The sequence below is a fragment of the Nyctibius grandis genome, chromosome 12, assembly GCF_013368605.1.
Source record: "Nyctibius grandis isolate bNycGra1 chromosome 12, bNycGra1.pri, whole genome shotgun sequence".
Taxonomy (NCBI): domain Eukaryota; kingdom Metazoa; phylum Chordata; class Aves; order Nyctibiiformes; family Nyctibiidae; genus Nyctibius; species Nyctibius grandis.
Window position 1 is genome coordinate 16,843,391 of NC_090669.1, and position 24,741 is coordinate 16,868,131.

Genomic DNA, 24,741 nt, shown 5'->3' on the forward strand with positions numbered 1-24,741 from the left:
AACCTTTGGAATCATTGAGTAACCTCTTAGTTTCTTATTGCTATCTTCTTACTTGCTGGCATTCACAGGCTATTGAAAAGAAACCACAGAGTTACAAGAAAATGAGCACTGTGTGTTCAGGGAAAACGCTTGAGCTTTACCACTTGGGAAGGAAATTAAGTGGTTAGTGATTTGCATAATGTGGGCAGCACCTTCTACAACATCCTTTATCAGAACCAAAATGACTAATGTCAGACCACAGAGTCCTTTTGAAACCGTGGGGCTGTTTCATGTTCTCTCTGAACCTCTACATACTGCACTGTACTGCTGTGTCCTGCTGCAAGTTTTCATTTTGCACAATGTAGACCTTTTTAATATTTATCAGCATGCTGCCGCTAACTTGATACATTTGTACTGCACAGAAATTGATTTTCAAGAAATGTGTTTTGGATTTTTCGCACGCTTATGGGGTTTGAGAAATGCATATTTGCATAGAAATAATCTTTAGTGAACTAAATTTTAGAGTATGTCAAATTTATAAATATCACTACTGTAAAGACATATTTTTAGAAATAGATTTCTGGCACAGTTTATTTCAATTCCATTTTTCACATTTGTGTCACCAACGTAGCTTTGGCTTGGTATTTTCTAATGCATTTGTTTTCAGCATTCATGTTTTAGAGATTAAACTTTTCCGTTGTCTTGTTCAGACATTACAGTTTGAAAATGAAACGAAGCAAGAGAGGTGCTTTTGTTGAAAAAGCATCCATTTGGTTTGAGACATGTGGCCAGTAAAACTTACTTACCTCCTTTTTCTTCTTCCAATTCCAAGCACAAACATATTACTCTTTTTTTTGTGTTACTTTGTCCTTTTTCTGAAAAAGGAAGTTCTCTATTTTCAAACCTCCTCTGCATCTTTAAGGCGCATTGTTTCCTGTGTCTGTTGTTTCATTTCGGAGTAACTGCTATGTCTCTGCTGTTAGCTTATGCCATTTAGAAAATACAGATGCTTAGTGCACAATCACAAACAAGTAATAAATTGAATTTTTTTGTTTCTGGAGACTTCAGTGTTCTATCTAAACAATAGCAATATATGCTTTAAACACATGTAGTAATATATATAGAGAACAGCAATATATGCTCTAAACTGTTCAGGTTGGAATTACATTGCTACAAATACTGAAAGGATGTTGCAAATTTATTCTCTAGCTGAAGAGATTCCCATTCTAGAAATGGACTGCATGTCCACAAAGGAACCAGGCTGAGGAAGGAAAATGCCATGCATCCCCTCAGTTTTGGAGGGTCCTCTGCATAAAGGCAACAATATTGTCCTTATGTGATTGGTGTCAGGGAAAACGTAAGTCATGCTTCCTGTTGCCTGAAATAAGGAATTAGGCTAAAGAAATAATAAACAAGCCTGGTTTCTCTGGAGTTGAATGGAAAGATATACTTATCCCAGAGATAAATGTCAACTAAGGCCTCAAAATCACAAACAGTCTTTAGACTTGTTGACGTAACAGCTTGACTTGGTTTTGAGTAGATGTATTCCAGGGAAAAGCCTGACTCCAAGATCTGCTTGCTGGTTATTGCAGCGTTCTTAAATTTTGCTGTAAATATCATGATTCCACCTGCAGTTTTTTGTCTCTGCATTGTAAACGTATTTAATTGTGGTACCTTCACAGAATTTCTGCAGCTACTTCCTCTTCCAAATGCTGTGCCTAATCTTTGTATATACCCAAGATGGGCAGAATTACTAGAGACCAGCTTTCAAATCCCCCTGGAAATGGGCCACTGGTGTGCTATTTATGAGGCTCCTGCTAATCAAATGCCTCTGTGTATTTGCAAAATTTTATTCTGCATTGACTAGTGTAAGTTTCCATGTGCACTTTAAGATGCTGCTCCTCTTCTCGTGTCCTAACAAGTGAGCTAAGGTTAGGGAAGATGCTTGGCTTGGTCCAGGGCACTCTCACTATAAAAAAGAAGATACCGCAAAGCGGCATGTCTCAGAGGGAGAGTCATTTAGCTTTGGACTTGTTCTTCTTCACTGGTCAAATACGTTGGCCCTTAAGGAATGGTATGTGTGGTCTTTGGGTTTGTAGGGGAAGTGGGTTACTGCAGAGAAAATATGTACATCTTTTATTTAAAGATATATAAAATAGATATATAATATAATAGCCTGTTCCGTTGTTTATGTTAGAAGTTTTAAGGCATTGAAGCCATTTAAGAATTAGTTAGGTTTGTTAATATGTGGAAGAGAGAGGCAGAAGGAGGTCAGGGTATCGGGATCGTGTGTGGCTGTGTTTAGGAATGAATGCTCAGGGTCACACGTGGGACTGGCAAATTTCTCTGTGCTGGCTCTTTAAAAAGCCAGTAAAATCCACTATGAAATATTGCCACTGCCCTAATTAAAAATAAAACAAATAAAATAAAAGTATTTTTATTTTTCGTTAGACTATGTCAAAAGTGAAAAGAATTTCGGAAATCCATTGCAAAATGGTCAAGGCAAAGGAACTTTTCTATGAAATTCTCCTGACCAGTTCAAACAGCTTAAACACTATTGACCATTCTTCCACCAGCTCAGTGGTGCATGGCATTTTGAAGCATCCATTTTCTTTGAAGACTACCTGGAGTTAGCATATCATTACTTGATAACAGAGTTTCAATTCTAACCCACTGGTAGCGCTGAGCTTTAAGCTGAATACACTTACTTGCAGGCTCATCCAACCCTACATAATTGTCTGTACATTTATTTTATTGTCAACTCAGAGACAAGCTGAAGAAACTAACTGTTTGCTTTAGAACACATTAACTTCTTTATCACATTAATACTGACTCATATCTTATTTCCCAGTTGCAGTAACAAAACCATTCAAATATTTCCCTCACAGGACAATATCTTTAATAGCTTCTGTGTGTTTCCTATTTTTGGCTGTTTCTGTATAAACAGACTAATCTAATAGCATGCTGAACCATCTATACTTGGCAGAAATTCAGCAACTCACTCATTTCTATGGCAAGCTGGGATGCCAAGGGAAAAAAACCCCTCACTTTTATTGCAGTAAGATCTTTCTTAAAGTTGTCTTTTATAAGTGTAATATGACTATCATTTGGGTTACTGCAGCACCTTGGCTGAAAAACCCCCACATTTGTTGCAGTACAGGATAAACCAAATAGGAGGGCATTATTGCCTTCACAATGTCCACAGGAATTCATCTACCTAATGTATTCAGTCTCTCTCATGTGAACTGCTTTAAATGGTGGTAAAGCACACACTTAAAAATATTGTTGAGAACCAATTAGGAAGGCTGTCTGATAAGGCTGGAGAAACAATCTGGAAGCCACTGGAAAACGCTTACATGTAGACTCCTCTTGCTTGGGGTATTTAGCCATCGTCAGCAAATTAAATTTTGTTGTCTCTCCACAGCGATCAGAAGCTGTGCTGTGAAGACACTCGAGAAATGTCCCTCATCCATTTTGTGGCTCTCATCCCAGTATACCCCCATGGCTTACGTGGATAAATTGGTGAAATCCATGGTTCTGCTTCTGGCTGCTGCTCTGAGCCTCAGGATATGCGGTTTGATGTACGTTTATTCTGGGGCAATGCTATCTTAAGCAGTCTCAGACCCTTGCTTCCCTGAGCTGCCCTCTTCATTAAAGTCAGCACTTTTCGGTGGTTTATATTTCAGCCAGATTGGTTTCCTGATCCAGTTCATTGCATGCTCATATAAATTCTTGCACCAGCAAAAACAAGGCAGAAAGAGGTAGCCAAAGACAATGACTATTTGAACCAGGTTAAGAAGCTTTGGTTGTAGCCAAGTGTCCAGCCATGGTTCAGTGTCTTTATAGTCAAAGCAGGGCTATACCATCATACAGTTCCTGCCGGTAGTGGGTTGGTGTTTGTGATATATATTTGAGCTATTGATGAATGTCGCTATAAAAATGCAAATTATGATGGTTTTCTTATTGTTTTACAACCGTGTCAACTGCAAAGCCTCTTAGAGTGTAGTAAGTTTATTTAATTTTGGGCATTTATCAATACTTACAGATTTATTTATGTAATTGACATTTTTATGTCTCTGTCCTTGTAACATTTGGGTGTAAGAAGCTTATTGAAACCATCTAGATCTGAAATCAATGCATCTCTAATACAAAGAGGCTCCTTACCTGAATTGGCCTAACTGTACAAAAATAACCCCCTATTGGACTGTACTCAAATGCACGCCAGTAATGCCTTACTTTAAAACAGAGACAGATTGAAGTCTCTTAGGCTTTCAATTTCCTTGCTTGTTTTTCAAACTGTATTTTTAACATTATTTTTGCTACAGTAGGCCAAGTTCATCCCTAATATAACTGTATTGAAATCAGTGGGGAGACTTGTAATTTTAAGAATAAGACACAGTAAAGTGCTTTGCTGGATCAGGGCCTAAAAGGATTAGTACTGTGGAATGCTTATGGTGGACGTAGAGGTAACTGTATGAATAAAAGTCATTTTAATTGCACTGGAGCAGTTTGGGAATTTTATTCTACCTCTCAATAAAAGAAATAAAAAAATAGAATAGACTCTCACTGCCAAGCAGAGAATCCTATATAACATTTCGCATTGTTTTGCAAATATTAAAACTGTAGAAAACATTTAAAAGTCTGAGATATAAACCCCCTAGCTTTTATTTTGAGGCTTGTGCACATTTTAAAGCAGATATTTGGTACACAAATTATAAGACCAATAGGGAGTATTGATTTTTAAGTATAACTATAGTGGCTTTGCGCCTATTCTATGTTTTTCATTAAGGCAACAATCTGAGACCTTTTCCCAGAGAACTGAAGCTAGCTGATGGTTTCTTATTGTATTCTGTGAAGTAAAATGACGAGCAGACAAAGATGATTTCTGTGCTCAGTCTGTTCCCCATTCCCCAGGAAAACTTGTCATCTGGTGAGATGTCTGGTAGAATACAAACTGGTTTCTCCAGGTGCACCAAAGATGGATTTGGGACCATTGCTTTTTCCACTAGAATGGATTTGAACATGGGTCTCCAGAGTAATGTGTGTAAGGCCTTACTCTGCAGTATTTAGTACAGATACCTTATACCTGGAGTGAAGGGAGGGGAAAAACAAAGACACATAAAGTGGCTGAGCTCCATGTAGGGTCTTTAGAACATCCAAAGTCTCATCCTGAGTCTGGGAAGCACTCAGCTGGCCCTCAAGATCTAAAAATGGGGTTGGACTAGATGATCTCCAGAAGTCCCTTCCAACCCTTAACCATTCTGTAATTCTGTGTGTGATTCTGTGATCACAGAGGCTCAGGACAGCTTAGAAAGGCCCAGGTCCAGGAAGGACTTCACTGGTCCTGGCCTGGAAAACAGCAATCTGAAGCAGAATTGCATATAATGGCACATTCCTTCCATCAGTGTGTGCAATCATTGAGTTTTTAGAACTCAGTATTTGAAATAGAAGGATATATGTTGTCTGGGTTTTTCATTTCCCACCTAGTTGCAAAGTATTCCAGTTACGTGCTTGAACTGAAGTAGTGACTCTACAGACCTTACAGTCTACGCCAGGACGTGAACTTGTCAGGTTAAGTAGTAGTTATGTGGGTTAGTTGGTACTTGATTGGGGAATGTAAGTGACGTAATCGTTTGCTGATTCAATAAGACTTGCTCTGGTTTTGGATTCTGCTAAAAGCCAGTGTCCCCGGGCACGTGGCACAGAGGAACAGTGCCCTCTGAGATGAGGTATAAAAATCAGGATGGTGATGGTGGGCTGGAGCTGTTCCTGATTCTACAGTGCATCCTTTGTGTGAAAAGGTTTTAGCTCAGGTGCTTTAGTTAAATTCAAGCTAGCTAATTGAGTTTTGCTATCTAAAATTCCGCCTGTGGTTTCAAGCAGATAGACTGAACTGTAATCAACTATTGTATTGTTTTGTAGTTAGTGCTGAGATTCACTGACTAGGAAAACATTCTCAGTTTCCAAAGTAGAGAGTTACTTTTTAATCCTCTCCTTTTGGATCTGTTCGGTAATTCATTAGAAGAAAGATGTGTCTGTGCTCATTTCTAGGAAAAACATTCATGAAAATAGATGTTCAGCACTAGTACTAGAAATGAAGATTATGTTGTAGGTGCAGGGGCACTTGCCTGTGGGCGTGTGCTGCAAAGAGCTTGGAATTGACACACGTAGAGGTTTTCTGATGTGTCAGCAATGCTGAGATGTTGCATTTTGCCTGCAATAACAACTTTGAAGGTGATCATCAAACATTCAGTTGAATTTGTACTCTTCTTTCTAACATCATTTTGCTTGATGATAAAAATCAGAGCTTATATTCATACAGAGGTCTGGCCACTTCTTCAAGATGTTTCTGAGCATTGCGCATGGCTGTTTGCTATGTGGTCCTGAGGTCAGGCAGTACTCCCCCCTGCCTTTTTTTTTCTTTTCTTTTCTTCTTTTTTGCCTGTGAGTTGAGGTCTGAACATTGCTGATTTTTGAGCCTCAGATAAGATCAATTTTCCAATTGTGTAATACAGTACCTGGCTTTTCTGAATGGCACTGTTAATTGTCATTGACTATAATAGAATATGAATAGCACAGCCACTTGACACCAACTTAATGGTTCTGACTTTTCAATGGTGCCAGGAGTGTAAGGCTAGAGGGGAAAAAGGGTCAGAGGAGAGATAAGAGCTCTTCTGATTCCATTGAAAAAGATTAAAGCTTCTGTGTCTTTCAAGTGGTACTTGTGAGGGTCACCATTTCTATGAAGTCATCTTAAAACTGGAAGCGATTGAGAAATGTATATCACAAAAGGTCCGTTAGAACAACTCCACTCTTCTCCGCCACAAGGTTTCTCAGGTTAATGAGTGAACAGAAAGGGGCATGTCTGGGATGGCTCAAGGAGAATTGTGGACAGTCGTATTGTGGATGACACAATCTGCTCTGAGAGCAACATATCTAACCCTGTTAGCCCTAAGGAAGAATCACTCCTCTTTACTGCTGTTTTGTCCAGCTGGGAGCTCTTGGAAATTTTGTGATTCATTTTAGTACCTCTTTTAAGAAAAGTTGATCGTCCTTAAATACGCAGCAGTCTCTGCCTGTTGGGAATCTGATAATACACAAGATTACCTACACAGCAGTTCTCACCATTCATAGTTCTCACTATGAGGGACAGAGGCCAGGAGGAAGAAGGTGTTTTACTTCTCTTCCTCTCTTGAATATCAGTGCAGGGAACAATAATTTTCAATGCATTAAATACCTGCCATTACTTGTGTGGGATGCTAGATTATAACTCTTCTATTGTACCTATTTTTTAATATAATTTCCCAGGGATTTCTAAACACCTGGTAACTATATGAGAGGAGTACATTGCTGTGCAGAGGTACTTGGTGTGCAGATGGAAATGTACTTTGAGTTGTGGGCAGGATGTTTTGAATGTGGGGCAGGCAGGTTGATCTTTGTGCTGAGTCGGTAGCACTTACTCCACAGGTGCTGTAGAGTCAGTCTGTGCACGCATGCAAAGTTTGATTTAGCCAGAACATGCTAGACTTCTGTTGCACATGTTCAGATGAATTGTACACCACAAAACCAAAGTCCTAGACAGAAACAGGAGTAATTTATTTGTCTGTCTGTAGTTCTGATGTTGAAGGTATGCCGTTAATGTGCAAGGGACTGACTCAGCAGAGTAAAAAAAATATTGGCAATGTTATGGCTTCAGGTGATTCTGAAGGAGGAATTGCAAAAATCGAACTAGATAAGGAACAGAGAAACTCTATGAGATTGTTCATATAAATACCTGACATGAAAAAAGTGCATCCAGAATTGAGATACTAAGTAAGAAAGTATTAGAAGGAGGGAAGGGTCTAGTTATCTTTCAGATGTCCAAAAGGACTTGTATCAAAGATCTTTAGTTTTCTTGAATGTGATGTTGGACAAACTCTGCTCATGTACACAAGGAAAAAATAACACAGGGTTGCCTTCGGAGTGGTATTTATCAGTGGGTATTTCATTGTTGTAAGGATTTGGGGGGTTGGGGTTGTTTTTATTGTTTTATCATTAAGACTGTTGTTTGGGAACAAAGCTTCCAGAAATGTTTGTCAGGGAAAGTTTCTTTATTCTGCCTGATCTAAATTTTCCCAGTAGATTTCTCTTTAAAAAGAATAAACAAAGAAAAAAAGCAAAACAGCAGAAGTGAAAATTAGATATAAATATGTCACTAAACTATATCTTTTAATATAAAAGAACTCTTTTTTAATTAGAAGCTTGGAAGGACATACCCTTTAATTGCTGCACTTGTAGTTTCTGGGCCATCAATATCCTTGCTTCTTTTATTAATAAACTGGCAAGTCAAGTAGGAAAGCTGCAGGAGTATAATTTTTTCCCTTAAGCTCTACTTAATCAACAGCAGACTTGATCAAACAGAAAAAAGAAAATGTAAATCAGTTGCATTAATTCTGCTGGCAGTAAATAGGAAGAAAGCTAAACATGAAAGAATGCTCATTTTGCAGCTGATATCTGGGGTAGGATTGAAAGGGAGAAATAGGTAGTTAAACAGCTCTTTAGATTGTGAGTGACTAGGGGAATACTGGGGTTTATGTATGGATTAGCACAGTGATAGACCCTGAGTAGCAAAAGACGATGACTAATTACCTGACAGAGCAGCACTCCATTCGACTTGGTCATTGAAATTAATTTCTGTTTTCAGGACTGGCAGAAAGCAGCTGCAGAATTTCAGTTCAATACTCAAATTAACTAGGAGTCTAAATTATTTCTTTGCACATACGGTATTAGAGGAGTGGGTTACTAAATTGATCTTGATTTTACACACTGAGGCAAGAATTATTCCGCCTTTTTCATCAGAAGTCCATGTCCCCTGAAATCGGGGAATAAAACCTGTGCTATAATAAACTACTTGGCACTGATTTGAACTCTGTCAGATAGTTAACATCTTAACATTTCCCGGAATCCCAGATGAAAGAATTATAAAAGAAAGTCTTCTGGGATGAAAGAAAATTTTACTACCTACTCCACTGAGTAAAATACACTGAGCTGCACTTAGATGAATTTACTTCGTAGTTTGAAAAGGATTATGCCCGGGAATTAGTTTGTCTTTCAATGTATATGTGCTTGACAATCTGGTATATTTGAAAACTTCACTGACTTTGATAAAAGAGCTGGGGAAGATGTCGGTTTGTTATTACTGATGAACTCTTAATAGTTTGAGTGAGGCATGGTGATGGAAGAAACTAAAAGCAACTGCAAAAAAACTCCGCAGAATCAACTTTGTAAGAAAAACCTGTATACACTAAAATGAAGTCATATATCCCATGATTCTAAAGTGCAGGAATTCTGCCAGATTTCCATGTTGGTAGATGACTCGTTACATTCGTGATCAGCAATTTCTTCTTTTGCCAGTAGCAAAACTCCCAGAGCCTTTTGTCTGTTTAAAGGTTCCTCATCTTTTAATTTATTCATTCAGCAAAAGTAAATTCTAAATGTTTATAAAGAAATTAAGTAAATAAATATGAGAAGGAGGAAAAGGCAAGAGTATGATAAATGGAATAAATATTTAAAGATCATGGCTAAATTTTAGCTCAATGGAAAATTAGGCGGGAGGAGTGTGTGTAAGCCTTTTTTCAGCACTTGTGCCCCATAGTATTCTTGCTGAATAAATTATGTTACTTCCTGCTCTTTCTGCATGCTGTCTCTCAATAGACACTTCTAGGCAGAAGGATTACCACATAAACCTGGCAGCTTTTATCTTACTATATCTTAGTCCTGTGTGGAATCACTGTTGTAACTGGTCACCTTAGTAACTAAAATGTGTTTTATTTCCTTTGGTGATGCTAAGCCAACATAGCTATGGAAGAATGGATTGGATTTTATTCTGGTTCCATAATGGATTTGTAGAGCTAGCAGTTATTTAGAAAAGCAAAAACAAAACCAAAGAACATTCTTTTAGTCAGACACTGAGCAAACTTGATCTGGAGGTCAGTGAGAGATAATACACCGAGAAATCTGCTCTGGCATTGTAGAGAGTCACGTTTCACAGTATAGCACATTGATAATGATTAGGAGGTTATATACAATTATTTATTTGTATTGTCAAATAAATAACCAAAGGAACTAATCAAAATTCCATGGAAACAATTTTGTTTTACTGAAAGTGAAAACTTACTTTACTCTCTAGTACAGATATTAGTAAGATTAGAATGTCATAATCATATTAAATGGTTTTATTCCCTCCCTTTTAATTTGTTTCATTATCCTTTTACTCTTAAGCTCTATTGTCCAGGTATTACATTATCACTTTGCATATGCTTTGTGCTCTATTTTTGCATTCATTAAAAAACTTAATATTTTCTTGCATACTAAAAAGAACCAAAAGAGTCACTAGACAATGACATGTGGCCTTAGAAATAATAGTTTTCCTGTTCATCTTGTTGTTCATATAGAGTTCTGCCTCTGTGTTGGTATACCAAGAATCTTGAATTAAATTGCATTAGGGCAATTGATTTGTGCTGGCTTTGCATAGAGATGTAGGTGTCATTTATGCTTTTATGTTCTGGAAAACTAATATTCCTCATCTTAATGCCAAGAGTCTACCATGATTACTCTTAGGCAACCATTAATATGTGTTCTTTTGCATTGACATTACAGAGAATTATGTTAATGATGTGCTTTTTGTCTTTGATGTGGATAACAGGTAGTCCTGAGAGTGTGCTAGGCTGAGAACTGCAATGTTTTAGTTGTGCATTGGTGATCTAAGGTATTTTTTCTTATTTCAGCCTATAGTAGAGGGTATCAATAATGATAGAGCAGAAGCTGGTCTGTGATTGTCATATCTATAAGTAACTTGTTTACAGATGGCAAAATAGGGCAAACTCTGAGAATGTCTTTGTGAGAGCAGACACAACTGCACTGAACATCTCTCAAATGGGAACTCCTTTTGGTCAGTGTCGTTTGGGAATGATTTCTACCCAAAGCAAGATTTGAAAGGCTTGGTTTATCTTTGTCGTTCACCTAAACCATCCATTCTTCAAGTGTTTATAACTTCCTATTAGAAGACTGATACGACATTTCTTACATAAAAATTCTGTGTTGCAGAGGATAACCTAAGATGTATAGATTCAGGCTATAAATTTGCTTACGGGAATTTTGAAAAAAAAAAAATGTTTTTAGAAAATGGAGAATTGTAAGAAACTGTGTGAGAAAACAGAAAAGATAATGTAATATTAATTTGTTGTCTTCTAAGAAAAAATGATTAAAAGACGCCATGTACTTCTAGAGGCTTGTCCAGCATGAAGCCTCTTCGTTTTACTCTGTGCTAATTCAGCACCTTAAGAATGGTGTGGAAATTTTTTTGCTCATGAAATATTTTCTTCTCAGCACGAGGCTATTGCCATAGTCAGTAACCTCTGGCAGGCTTGCTAGGCTATTAAAGCTACAACACTGCTGCTCATTGGGGCAGCTGACACAACAAGTAGCACTGGTGAGCAATTATAGTCTCATGACCGTATACTGTAAGTTGTTTAATTGTCTTTTGCTTGGAGTTAAACAAACTGAAAACTTCAGATGGCAGGGCACTGCCATTTTTCAAGTGAAATTGCAGAAACAGGAAATCTATAAAGAGGGCACATATTTCACACACTTTCTCCACTTTGCTGCTGAGACCATTATTAATGCCACAATTTAAAAATAAAAGATACAGAACATTAGAGTTTTGAAGGAAGGCTCGTTTCCATGAGTTAGATTAATTCTTCTCATTGATAAAGTCTTGAATACCATAGAAAATTACAGAGACATTTTCAGTCTTGAGAACTGAACCTGCTTTGCTCTTTGCACAGCAGTAGCATTTGGGGAAGAGAAGCTGGGATGGCTGGCATGTCCTTAACTTAAATAACATCTTAAACCGGCTAAATAAGAATACTTACTTTAGGCCAGATCCTGTCCTGGCCACTTGAGCAGGTGTTGTGATAGAGCTTGGGCGTGGATAGGTTGTTTAAGCTCCGCTCAGGACCCCAGTAATTAGCATATCATGTCATGGTGAGCTATTTATTCGAAGTGTTCTGGGGAGGCTGGGTTTCAGAGGTTTAAATCAGAGCTGAGCATAGAGTTTTAGGGCCTTACTCACAGTAAATTTTATGTTGGTGAAAGGTTATGGAATGGGTTTCCGTACCACGTCTACTTGCTCTCACAAATCTCAGAAGAGATATGGACTTTGAACTTTGTTGTGAGTTTTGCTTCCCTCCCCCCCTTTTTTTTTGGGGGGGGGGGGGGTGGCGGGGGGGGGGGGGGGGGTGCGTATAAGGCAAAAGTACCTTGTGTAGCAGTTTTAATTCTGCCGTGCTCCTTTATGCCAAACGTGCATCATGAACGTAATATCCTGTAACAGCTGGGACTCCTGGATGAACAGCTATTTAGTATGTCTCAGTTAGTTAGAAGCTTCTTTCTCAATACCTGCATCTGATGACGTTTGAGTTATTAACACCACTAGGCCTTTTAATAAACTCACTGTTCACAAATTAGTGCTATCATTGCCAGGCGATCCTGGTTTTAGATAGGAACTTCTTCCCTGCCCTCTTGAGCAATCTCTTAGGCTGTAAATCCCTTCCTTGTGACAGCACCGAAGTGTTACTGCCACAGACCTGTCCCGGCTGTCTTTCTCCCCTATAGAGAGGAGAAAGAATGAAAGGCGACTTCAGCCAAACAGTGAACGTGCTCCTAAAGAAATGTTTGAAACAGACAAAGAAGCGATATCAGTCATTGATACAATGTGAAGTGATTATGTACTGTGCTATTTGTGTCATGATTTAGTGTGTTATTTCATTGGGTGTATGCAGGGTAAGGGTTTCCTGCAGGAAAAAAAAAGTAGATACAGAGTACTATAATGTTCTTGTGCTGTAAATTGTCTGGAGATTTTGGAGCACTGGATAGTATTGCTGAATGGGCAAGGAAGGGAATACATGTACACGAGAACACAAATATTTCCCACTCGGATTTTGTATTTACTACATATGTAGATTTCTGCTCATACAGAAAGAGACTAGAATCAAATGAATGAGGTTGTGTAGGGCAATGTGAGTGTAAGCCTAAAATAACTGACACAGTTACTGCCAGCTCCGAATCTGATGGTTTCATCGCAAAAGACCCAAGATATGGATGCATGTCTCTAACTTTATGCAGATGAATAACCTTTTGAAGCACATAAAATTCAGCCTACTCTTGCTCCCTATTGAAACAGTCAACTGTAAGAGCCCCCCCCCAAATCCCTAAGCTCTCACACCCAAATCTGTTAATGAAAAAAAGTACTTTTATCAGTTTTATTGGCAATGCCTTATAACAAAAAAAAAGCATTTTAAGAAAACAAAGTAATCTCTGAACTAAGAAATTTCTCTATATAATGCATTTGCATAAATACTTTTCTGAAAAGAGGAGAAAAGTCACCATTTTGTGGCAGGTAAAAAAAGTTCTGTGATTAATGAAGTTTTATTGGTATTAAAGTGATTGCTTTAAGTGTGTTTACAAAGACCAAATCTTGTATGCAAATACATAGTGCCAGTAGTAACAGGGGATAAACCAAGCAGAGTATGACACAAAAAGTCCTGATAGTAATCTGGTTCCACTTATATCTTAGTATAGTCCACTCCTTTTTCAAGTCTGTTGGTAGAATTGTGTTTATGGTAAGCTTCACTGCTTTTTTGCAAAGTTAAAGAGAATATTTTGATTTCTGTGAAGCAGATATAATGAAGTTGGCTTGATAAACCCTCATTGGTATCTTCAGGGAACAAGTAGATTAAACAAGCAATTATACCATAAGGTTTTTAGAAGTTAGTAGATTTAAATACATTGTATGAATCTCATCTTAATGTAGCCTTTTGTCTATAGTGCTTCCTGCCAAAAAAACCTCCTGACAGGAAATAAACATTAAAATAATCTTTAATCCCTTGTCTGGTCTATTACCATTAACAATTGATGCCCTTTAATTTTGTGGGATTTTAACTACAAAATGGAATGGCTAAGTAGTGATAATTGGGTTTGGAATTATACGGTCATTTATATCAACAGAAATGCAAGTGGCTGGGAGGGTGATTAATTATTTAACGTTTCCTGGCTGTGGTTCCTATTATAGAATTTTCTGATATATTCTGCTGTGAACAATTATCACCAAATGAGGATAAACAAATCTGCAATGTGAAGTCTTATTTATAAATTAAACTATATTTAGAAAATGTCTATTTCATTTGCATTTTCACTTTCTTCTTGATAAGACTGTCATAATCAGGTTGTTTTCAAGCTTTTCTGCCCTTTTGCTAATTTTTCAGGTTCACACCCCAGATTTCGTGCAAGAAAAACAGAGCTTCAGATGTCCTTAAAATAATCCCTATTCCAAATAAAGATACAGTTTATACAGTCATGGTAATGTGTTTGCATGTTCTGTTCCCCTTTCATTCCCTAATAATAGAATTAGTGCATGGCAATGTATTAGAATTTAATCCAAGTGCTGGCATCAGACTAGGTAATTTTATACCTCCAGCTCATGAAGATTCGGGAGAAGAATGCTGGTGCTTCCATTCTTAAATGGGGTTCTCCAGCATTTGAACTCTCTCATCTTTGGTAGATTTTCTAGGAGAGCTCTCTCTCTTATGTGGAGACTGACTGTCACTTTGGTGTGTTATGCTCGTGTGTCCTTGTTGATACATATACAAGCAGAATTTGCAATTAATTTTTCTTTTATTTTCTTACAATATGTTTACTAAAAAAAATTATGTGTATGCCGCTTATCTGACAAAATAACATAAAGTCATTTTAATTAGTACTTTCCAAACCATTTTTCCTGACAGTTGCTCTGAAAATGTTCCCATCGTTAATTTCCATTAAAAAACCAAAAGACTACAACCTTTAGTTTGAAAAAAATTACTAAAACTGCCTGAGTTTCTTCTTCAAGCAGAACTCCTAACAATCATCCCTGGCAGTCCTGCCCAGAAAACAAAATCCAGTTTACATGCTTATATATCAACAAAGAAGGAACAACAAAATGATGATAATTATCGTTAGCGCAGTGCCTAGATTGTTAGTCACAGATGAGGACCCAGCCATGTTAATAAATATGCAAAATAAACCAAAAAGATTGTTCCAAGTCTGTATAGTTTAAATGTGTTACTCAAAAGTCAGGGATACAGATAGATAAGAAGAACAAGCATATAATGAGATAATATTAATCAATATGGTAGGCCCTGTTTTAGGCATGATTTTTTTTTTTGTGGCAAAGAAAAGATTAGATACCAAAGAAAAGCCGAATTTTAATGTGGATTATGAAAAAAGATAATGAGATAATATTGCAAATGCTTGTGGGCAGATCTGTAAGCAGAATAAAAGAAAGCATGAAAATGCTTGTTTGAAAATTTAGGAAGTCATCAATGGAAACAACTATCTTGAAGTTGATCTCGGGTGAGCGTTGACATGTTGATAATGTATCAGGATAAACTGTATTAAACTGCAGATTTCTATATAGACAGACTACAGTATTAGAGGAAGAAAGGATGAATTTGTTGTGAAAAAGTAAGTTTTCTACCAAAGATGCTCAGCATAATGAGTGCAGGAGCAGAAAGAAAAGGGGTATTCATGGGCTGGACCTTCGTGTGAGTGTGTAGGATAAAAGTCTTACAGTGAAAAGAAAGAATTGGCAATGAACCAGACAGAGACAGATCAAAAATAGAAATCTGAGCATGGATGAGAAGTGAAGTCTGGTGAGCTGGAAGTTATGGCAAGTCCAGAGGACTGATGGGTAACACTGAAGGAGGTTACAGAAGGGGAGCTGACCACCCACATCATTAGACAGACAGATCATGGCAAGTACAAGTCAAAAAACTTAATTACAAGATGGAAGAAATGGGCAAGAATAAATATCTTCAAAACCAAGATGTGGGAATCATCCTCATTCTTTGCACAGCATCTGTGTTAATGCCTCCCATCTAGTAGTGCTTAGTGGCCTTGAAAATGGGAGAAAGCACTCTTGAAGAGGCTATTCCAGCTGGGTCATCTAGTAGTGCAGTGTTTTAAACCATGTTCTCAATAATGCTGAACGGCGAGGGAGCTGGTGTGGGACAGAAGGGGCCACCGATTGCCTTGAGAAAGAATCATTAACTATCAAAATTCTCACTCAGTTCAGTGCTCGCTACCCGAGCTGCAGTGCTACAGTGCCAAAGCAGAACTTAGTTGTGCACTTTAGCTTGGCTCCCGTCTTTAATTACAGCAAGATTTCTACATTAGCCCAATAGCTCTTCAGTAGCCTGACATGTGGTGCCATAGTGGAGAGGCAGCACAGCGAGGCAGGGTGACGGAGGTTTAGGTGTGTGCGCTCTGCATGAGACCAGCGTAGTTTGATTGAGATGCGTAGCAGCCCTGGGCAGGAGCCCAGCGTAGGTGAACCAATATGCACAGTTCAGCTGAAAGATGAAGTATAGGGCTTAGAGAGGTTGTTGAAGCTGGTGACTCGATGTACAGTACTGGACTATGAGAGAGCCACAGCATTAACACTTCGTTCATGCCAGAAATAGATGTGCTCATCAACCTTTATAAATTGAATCTAACTCAATAGCAAAGTGTTAAGCATTCACAAACATTGAATTTTATTTGATTTTTAAACACTGGTGAGGTTTCACAGCCAGCTTTCCCAGATTTTACGTTACAGTGTGGGCTGTGTCCTACATTTAAGTTTTTCTTATAAAATAAAGAAGGAAGATCTATCAGAAAACTGTGTTAAATCATATGCTTTGTTTTTCTTTAGACACCCAGCAACAAGAACAGTGCAATAGTACAACAGCACTGCTGCTTTTGTGTCATTGTCAAAATCTTGGTCTGAGTCAGTAGAGACAATTTGAGACTTTATTCATCCGCACACATCCAGTATTTATCAGACAATGGTCCATTAGTTAATGTGTCAAACTCAGCAATATTTGAGGAAGTGGCAGCGTGTATAGCGCATTAACATGTTTTTTAGTTCACACTCATCTAAATGACCTGAAATCTAATTGTGTGGATTGCTTATATCTTTTAGCACTTACTGGCATTTATAGCAAGTGCTATACTTGCTGGAGATATATCCAGGTATATATAAATACAGTACATGTGAAACTTTTATTTCAGAAGATTAAAGTCTGTTAACACTGCATGTAACTAATTAGCGTGTATAGCCAGAAAAGTGTATTTTACATTTTCAAATGAAATTTCTTTCAGCAGATGCTAATACATATTAGGACATCTGTTTATATTTTCCTTCAGTCTTTTTTGTAACAGCATCTTATTTAAAATACTGTTGTCAGCTGAAATAGTATAGCCTTAAACAATACTACTTGTATATGTAGTAGTGAACTCATACGTCTGCTTTGGAGATGTCTTTCTGCATAAGCAGATTTTTGTTTTGTGTAAGTGAAAGATGTATAAAAAGTTGTTTTGCTTCATTTAAATTGGAGCAGGGATGAAAAAGGCAGAAAGAAGTCAGTAGGATAAAATGCAATGCTATCCCCACTAGGTAAAGTTGTCCAATTACGCCTGGTGTCAGAACTTTTTACCATTTGAATGGCTGGGAGGGGATACTAATTTCAACCTTAATGATTGCTGCTTTAGGAGTCAACATCACAACACTTCACTTACAATTTTAGCACATCTGTCAGCCTGTGCTAAAAAGGAGCCCTGGGCTAGTGGGTGACTGAAGATCTTTTTATCCCTAGAGACGATTATGTATTCCCTTCAAGAGTAGGAAAATAAGAAGGTTATAAATCCTCACCTACTTCACTGCTGCCCACATTTGCCTTGTTGACAAATAGTGACTTTCACATCCTGCTTTTACATTCGTAAACACAAAAATAAATAAAAACTATGCAACTTCTCATTGTATAACATGTATGGAAGCAGCCCATTTATAATGTCACATATTCTATAATACCGTATAGTCCCTAACCTGGACTTTTTTCGTTTCAATAGATCACATTGATTTCCAGTATGACTTTATCTGCCTAATACAAAGTGGGATTAAACAGTTATTTGTCTGGATTTAGCCATTCCTTATCAAACATTTATGATTTAGCTATTGCCACAACATCTTCGTGTAAGGACTTTCTTATTTTTATCTTTTCAGGAAGGGTATGAATGTGATAACAGGGCTGTAATAAATCTATCTCTTGAAAATTAAACATATTTTGGGAAACTGTATGCTATCGGCTGACAGGGGAGGGGAAGTTTAAGGAGCAGGACAGTCACGCGAGCGAATTGTTTCTAGGACGCTGTGGGCATCTATTAATAAGAATGATTGACTCTTCTGGTGGACGTTTCCAGTGTGTTGAGATTGCAGTTTCCTAGCTGCATGGTAGGCTGGTGCTCTTGAGGTGAAAGACTCAATAGAAAAGAGAGGTTTGCCTAACCAGGCCAAATTTATACAGCCATCGTGAGGCTGTAGGTTGAAGAGAAATAGCACAAGTCACAGAGAGGTCAGCAGGTTTGTGTCTTCTGTGCTTATAAAAGTAAAAAAGTAAGGTCTCAGCCTTTTTATTTCTATTTCTCTTTCAATTTCTTTATTCTTTATCTAGAGGGGAAAACAGAAAATATGTGGATACTGTTTAATAATATTGACTGTGATTTAATTAAATGGGAGTAGAAAGTACATGTGAATAGGACCTTTTCTGTGTTACAGCTTATTTTGAAATCTCGTTTGAAAGAAAAAAGCATATTAAAGCTATCCACTGTGTATCCCAGGTGTTTTAATATTCCTAACCAGAGCATTTTAACTGAACATTTTCCAAACAACCTCATCATACTAAAGTAATTTATTTTTCATTACATAATGCTTTTCATTAAATGATTTCAAAATGCTCTACTAAGTGTGCTTCCTGAAGTGCCAAACTAAGTGTCATATAGCCCTGGGGAGATGTCTGGTGATTTTATTGTACCTATTGTGCAGACAGGTAAATTCAAACAAAGAGAAATTAACAGACACCCTGTGAATGTTCTTTTGTTTTTGTCTTCATTTCCCATATCTGTTTATAGTTAAATTTTTAACCTGCTTAACTGATGCTGTATTCTGTCTTAACTCCTTTTTTTATGTCTCATCACTAGTGCTTTCAATGACCTCTCTTCAAGTTTCTTTATATAGAAACCTGCTATGCTCTCTTGAATGCACAAGGTCAATAATGATTACCCTCTAACTTTGAAGGGCATCCCCCTTCTCTGCTTGCAAAGTATATCAAGCCACAAAGTCCCTGCATCCCATAATTGTAATTTCTCTTATGAAATTAAGAATTAAGAATTCAGAATAAGAAAGGTATTTTTATTTCCCAAACAGCAGAGCTTTAGTCCACAAGCATGTTAAGCCTGGTAAAGTCAAGACATCAGAATTTTTTTTTCACTGTGGAAAAGTAGAGTTGATAATTTAATTTAAAAAAAATCTACATTAATGGAAATATTTTTGTAATATATTTCAAAAGAAGTAAACAGTCTGTTCTTTTTGAATATGTGAATGGAAAGCTAAATTTCTGATATTCAATATCCAAGGGATGCAATAAGAAAGCTTATTTATTATTTCTAAAGAACTCTGTCATGATCTGTGCACACTGTAAATGCTTCAAAGACTTCAGCGTGATCTGTGCAGAAATACTGTTACTACTGTGGGCTGCAGAGGATACGTATAATGAAAATATGCCTATCTTTTGAAACCAGTGGTCCTCTAATAATTATCAATAAACAAAGTCAGTTAAAAGAAAGTACAGAAAGGCTGGTGATAACAAAAAGATTCTTGAATTGATACTATAGCAGGCATTGACTGTGTCATCGCACAGCTTAATAGCTGGAGTACTGGTTCGATACGATGAACTTGGGAAGGTTTCTTAATGAAAGAACTGATGCTTTCTCTTCAGTAGCAGCAATAGCTTAACTTTTTAAATTACCTGCTTTGAAAGTTTGCATGCCACTAATTGTAGTACCATATACAAAGAGGTACTATATTGGCTAATATCAGAAAATGGGTCCTCAGAAATAAATGTGAAATAACAATAGTCACTTTTTAAAGAAATTCATGCAGATATTTTATTTAACATTAATAAATGCATACACTGCAATTTATTTTACCTACGAGTAATTCAGAGTTCTATGCTAGTATATTCTCAGAAAGCTGCTGATTTGCTTTTCAGTGTCTTTTCCAGCAGCTGTGCATTTTCAGGATCTGTTGGGAAATATGATCCCCTCCCTCTGCCCCCCCATTACTATAATAACAGAAAGATCGGAAAACGGCATGTGAGAATAAGTTGGAAGAAATGTGCATTCATGTAAATATCTAAAGAGATATAAATTAGGTTTAAAAATTGAATTCACTGAACATGAATAGTCACTTAAAGTGTAACTGGAATTGACTGTGTCATGTATCAGCCTAATAGCTGGAGCGCTGGTTCAATACAATGAACTTGGGAAGGTTTTCTTAATGAAAGAACTGACGTTTTCTGTGCAGTGGTTGCATTCATCAGATCGCATAGTGTTCATTACACTACAAAGGACTGCCAATGTGAATTGTTAGGATCATCTATTAGGTAAACCGGATGGGGACAAAAGATAGTGGAGGAATGAGAGACTTCAGGACCTCTACAGGATATCCGAAGTCAGACTGCTTTGATGACCTTTCACCAGTGCATTAGCATCTATTCACTGAGAAATCCCAAGTTCAGACCCTAATTCTGCTAATCAAAACTGGCAAGGAGCCGCTGGTAGGTGTGCGCATCTTACTGTCTGATGTTACAAACTAAACGTATACTTTATAGAATCACAGAATCACAGAATCAATCAGGCTGGAAGAGAACTCTGGGATCATCAAGTCCAACCATTGCCCTGACACCACCATGTCAACTAGACCATGGCACTAAGTGTCCAGTCTTTTCTTAAACGCATCCAGAGATGGTGACTCCACTGCCACCCTGGGCAGCCCGTTCCAATGTCTAATGACCCTTTCTGTAAAGAAATGCTTCCTAATGTCCAACCTGAACCTCCCCAGGTGAAGTGTGAGGCTATGTCCTCTTGTCCTATTGCTAGTTGCCTGGGAGAAGAGGCCAACTCCCACTCCGCTACAACCTCCCTTCAGGTAGTTGTAGTCTGCAATAAGGTCACCCCTGAGCCTCCTCTTCTCCAGGCTAAACAACCCCAGCTCCCTCAGCCGTTCCTCGTAGGTCAGACCCTCCAGACCCTTCACCAGCTTGCTCGCCCTCCTCTGGACTCGCTCCAACACCTCAACATCTTTCTTTAAGTGCAGGGCCCAGAATTGGACACAGTATTCAAGGTGTGGCCTCACCAGTGCCGAATAGAGAGGGACGATCACTTCCCTAGACCGGCTGGCTACACTATTCCTAATAGAGGCCAGGATGCCATTGGCCTTCTTGGCCACCTGGGCACACTGCTGGCTCATGTTTAGCCGGCTGTCGATCAGCACCCCCAGGTTTCTTTCCACCGGGCTGCTTTCTAACCACTCTTCCCCCAGCCTGTAGAGCTGCATGGGGTTGTTGTGGCCCAAGTGTAAGACCCGGCACTTGTTCTTGTTGAACCTCATGCCGTTGGTCTCGGCCCATCTATCCAACCTGTCCAGATCCCTCTGTAGGGCCTTCCTACCCTCCAGCAGATCGACACTCCCACCCAGCTTGGTGTCATCTGCAAGTTTACTGAGGGTGCACTCAATCCCTACGTCTAGATCATCTATAAAGATATTGAACAGCACCGGCCCCAAAACTGAGCCCTGGGGAACACCGCTAGTGACCGGCTGCCAGTTGGACTTTGCCCCATTCACCACCACTCTCTGGGCTTGGCCATCCAGCCAGTTTTTAACCCATCGAAGAGTCCACCCACCCAAGCCCTGGGCAGCCAGTTTGTCTAGGAGGATGCTGTGGGAGACAGTGTCGAATGCCTTACTGAAGTCTAGATAGACTCCATCCACAGCCCTGCCCTCATCTGCTAAGCGGGTCACTTTGTCATAGAAGGAGACCAGGTTGGTCAGGCAGGACCTGCCTTTCATGAATCCATGTTGGCTGGCCCCGATGCCCCGATTGTCCTGCATGTGCCGTGTAATGGCACTCAGGATGATCTGTTCCATCACCTTGCCTGGCACCGAGGTCAGGCTGACAGGCCTATAGTTCCCTGGATCATCCTTCCGACCCTTCTTGTAGATGGGCCACAATCTTTAATTTGCTTTGTTTAAATACTGTGGAGGTTATTGAAAAATGGACATTATCCAGTAATGCTAATTAGACTCTCAAACCCACCCTGGTTTGTGGTGCTAATTTGGAGAGGTGCCGCATACTGGGGTTGATTTCTTCAGAGAGAAGATGAGCCCTGTGCCATTGGGAAATGGGAAAACCAGACATGCTGATTGGCAAGGTCGACGCTGGAAGGCCCAGCGCTGACTCAGGAACAGGCACGTTAATTCAGTGGGGATTTGCATCCACTCTGTCCCTTGCTTACCTAATAGGAGCATTGTTATGCTGTTTCATAGGGAGCTTAGTGATTGAAAAGAGAGATTTAACAGTAAAGATAAAAGTTTTGCTTCAGTTCTCCTGACATCCAGTTATTAAGAAGCTTGTCTGCTCTGTGAGGCAGCACACTACAAAAGCATTCCCAGTTCACAGACAGGGGCCATGTTAAAGCACATAACAGGTTTAATTCTTTCCCGTGGATGTTTATAGTAGATATATCAGTATCGTGCACTGGTTTTCCTCCCGCTTGGGGTGTTCAGGTTGAAGTTTTGTGAACGTTACTAGCCTAAAGGTCCATACCTCAAGGTCACTCCCCTAACCTTATTTCCCACATCTTTAAATGTATTTATATAGATAGGTAAAATACGGTAGCTGCTGCCACATAACCTTGTTTCCCTTGCTGACATCTCCAGTGGATGGAATTGAATATAAAGCTGTTATTTGGGATGGGAACATGTAATGTCAGGCCTGCTTTGAGTGCTAGTGCCTAGCGTGCTGCCGGTGGCAGTCCACCATGCTCCCTTCCCACGCAGGAGTGTGAGCTCTTTTACATCGCCTGCTACAGCCTCCACCCCTGGTACCTGAAAGACGTGCAAGGCGTAGGAAAGGAAATGCGCCTCTTAGGTGCTGGAAGTTGCAGTGAAATTTGTGTCCAGCAAAAATTGTTTAAGAGGGACTTTGTTGTTGTTTCATTTTTTAAGCTTGTTGAAAATGCTGTGTGTAATTTAATTCCAGAATCTACGCTCTGTCTTTTATTCCTGTTTCTCTATGGACTGTATTTAGTGAATCAGTGACAAGTGTTACACATTTCTCTTGTAGCTTCAATACCATATCGGGATTTCAGAGCACTTTACTGGCATCGGCCAATTAAGATTCACAACCTTTAAGAGCAGTATGATGAAAACATGCCTTTGTTGATAGAAAATAGAAGCTAAAGGATTTCAGTTTGTTTTGCTGCTTTTTTTCTTCTTTTCAAATTACCTAATTAGAGAGAGGTTTCAATTGTACTCAGACTGAATTGTCAGGATTTGGGGGCCCATATGCTATATGCCAGAAAGATTCAGGCTTTTACAGATGTCGTCTTGAAAAGTTTGACTTTGTGGGAGAAAGAAATAAGACCTGGATAGGCCCTTGTGCTTTGGGAAACCGCGTGAGATTAAAACTTTGAGAAGTCAGGCCTTGCTGTGCTGCAGTGGGACCTATGAAGCACATGCCTCAAACTGAGCATATCCATTTCTTAGCTCTGTACAACAGGAGATGGAAATGTTCAAAGGAATTAAAGGCCCGTGTGAAATAGTGCCTCCCACTGACATTTGCTGTCCCAAAACAACAGCAGAAGACACCAGGGCTGCTGGAAATGGTGAAGATATTTCCCTTTTGTGGGAAGAAAAGCTGCATTCGAAGTTTGGAATAGGGTAGGAAGCAAAAGGTTTAAAGAATAAAAATATAAGTGCCTGATTTGTACAACATTTCTTTTGCAAATAGCCCAGTACCTAGCTAGTTGACAAAAGAGGTAGAGAAGAGCTAGAAGGCTTGGTTGCAAAAATGAGTGACATCAGAAATTTTGATGAGGACAAATTAGTCCTTACTGGTATAGTTGAACAACACATAGCCTACTCTTCAGGCGTGCCCTGTGTGATAACAGATATCCTGTATTATAGGAGGAAATCAGTTATTTGCCCAGGACATTTCACTGCTGAAAACACATCATAGCACAGCTCTTACCATGTTGTATGCTCTCCCCTGTGCTTGCAGTGTATGCACAGATGATTACAGCTAAAAGTCCGTGAATTGTTACTTGGTACATTTAAAATATCCACAAAAGTTACCATCATTTTTTTATTATACTGAAGGTTAAGATGTAGTTTTCTCATTAAAGAAAAATACACTATTTTAAACATAGGGCTTCCCAAAATTGTATTTGTTTTAATGTTTATAAAAAAAATTTTGAAGACATAATACCAGCCTATTTAAAATTTTCTGCTTCTTGAAGCACAGAGCACAGGGGTTGATCCTCCATTACACTAAGGCTTATTAATGCCACTCTGCAGGAGTTTTAAAGGGGCTCCTGCAGAGTTTGTGCACAGCCTTCACCACGCCCTGTTCCAGATTTCTGGAAGTATTGATGGCTGAAAACAGAGAGGAGCTACAGGCCTGTGTTCCCTGTGTCTTTGTTTGGAAATTTTGTTCAGGAAAAATATTAAATGTTTATAATAGATGTCCAGATGCACAGACATCTTTGCAGCGTGATCCCCACTCCACTCCTGTGACTCTTGACATGTTT

General features: G+C 38.7%; 1 protein-coding gene across 4 annotated transcripts in view; it reads left to right on the top strand.

The window, feature by feature from the left end:
* The window catches only part of WWOX (WW domain containing oxidoreductase), a 525,183-nt gene that overhangs the window by 231,796 nt on the left and 268,646 nt on the right, over window positions 1-24,741 (top strand). The window contains exon 9 of one of the 4 annotated variants that reach the window (XM_068410985.1): window positions 14,283-14,374. The exons of 2 other annotated variants lie outside the window; for them this stretch is intronic. In XM_068410985.1, coding sequence (XP_068267086.1) covers window positions 14,283-14,333 — 51 coding nt within the window. In that variant the 3' untranslated portion in view covers window positions 14,334-14,374. Of the gene's footprint in view, window positions 1-3,403; window positions 3,494-14,282; window positions 14,375-24,741 lie in introns of those variants that run through there. One more of the 4 variants, XM_068410986.1, reaches the window with a different exon arrangement.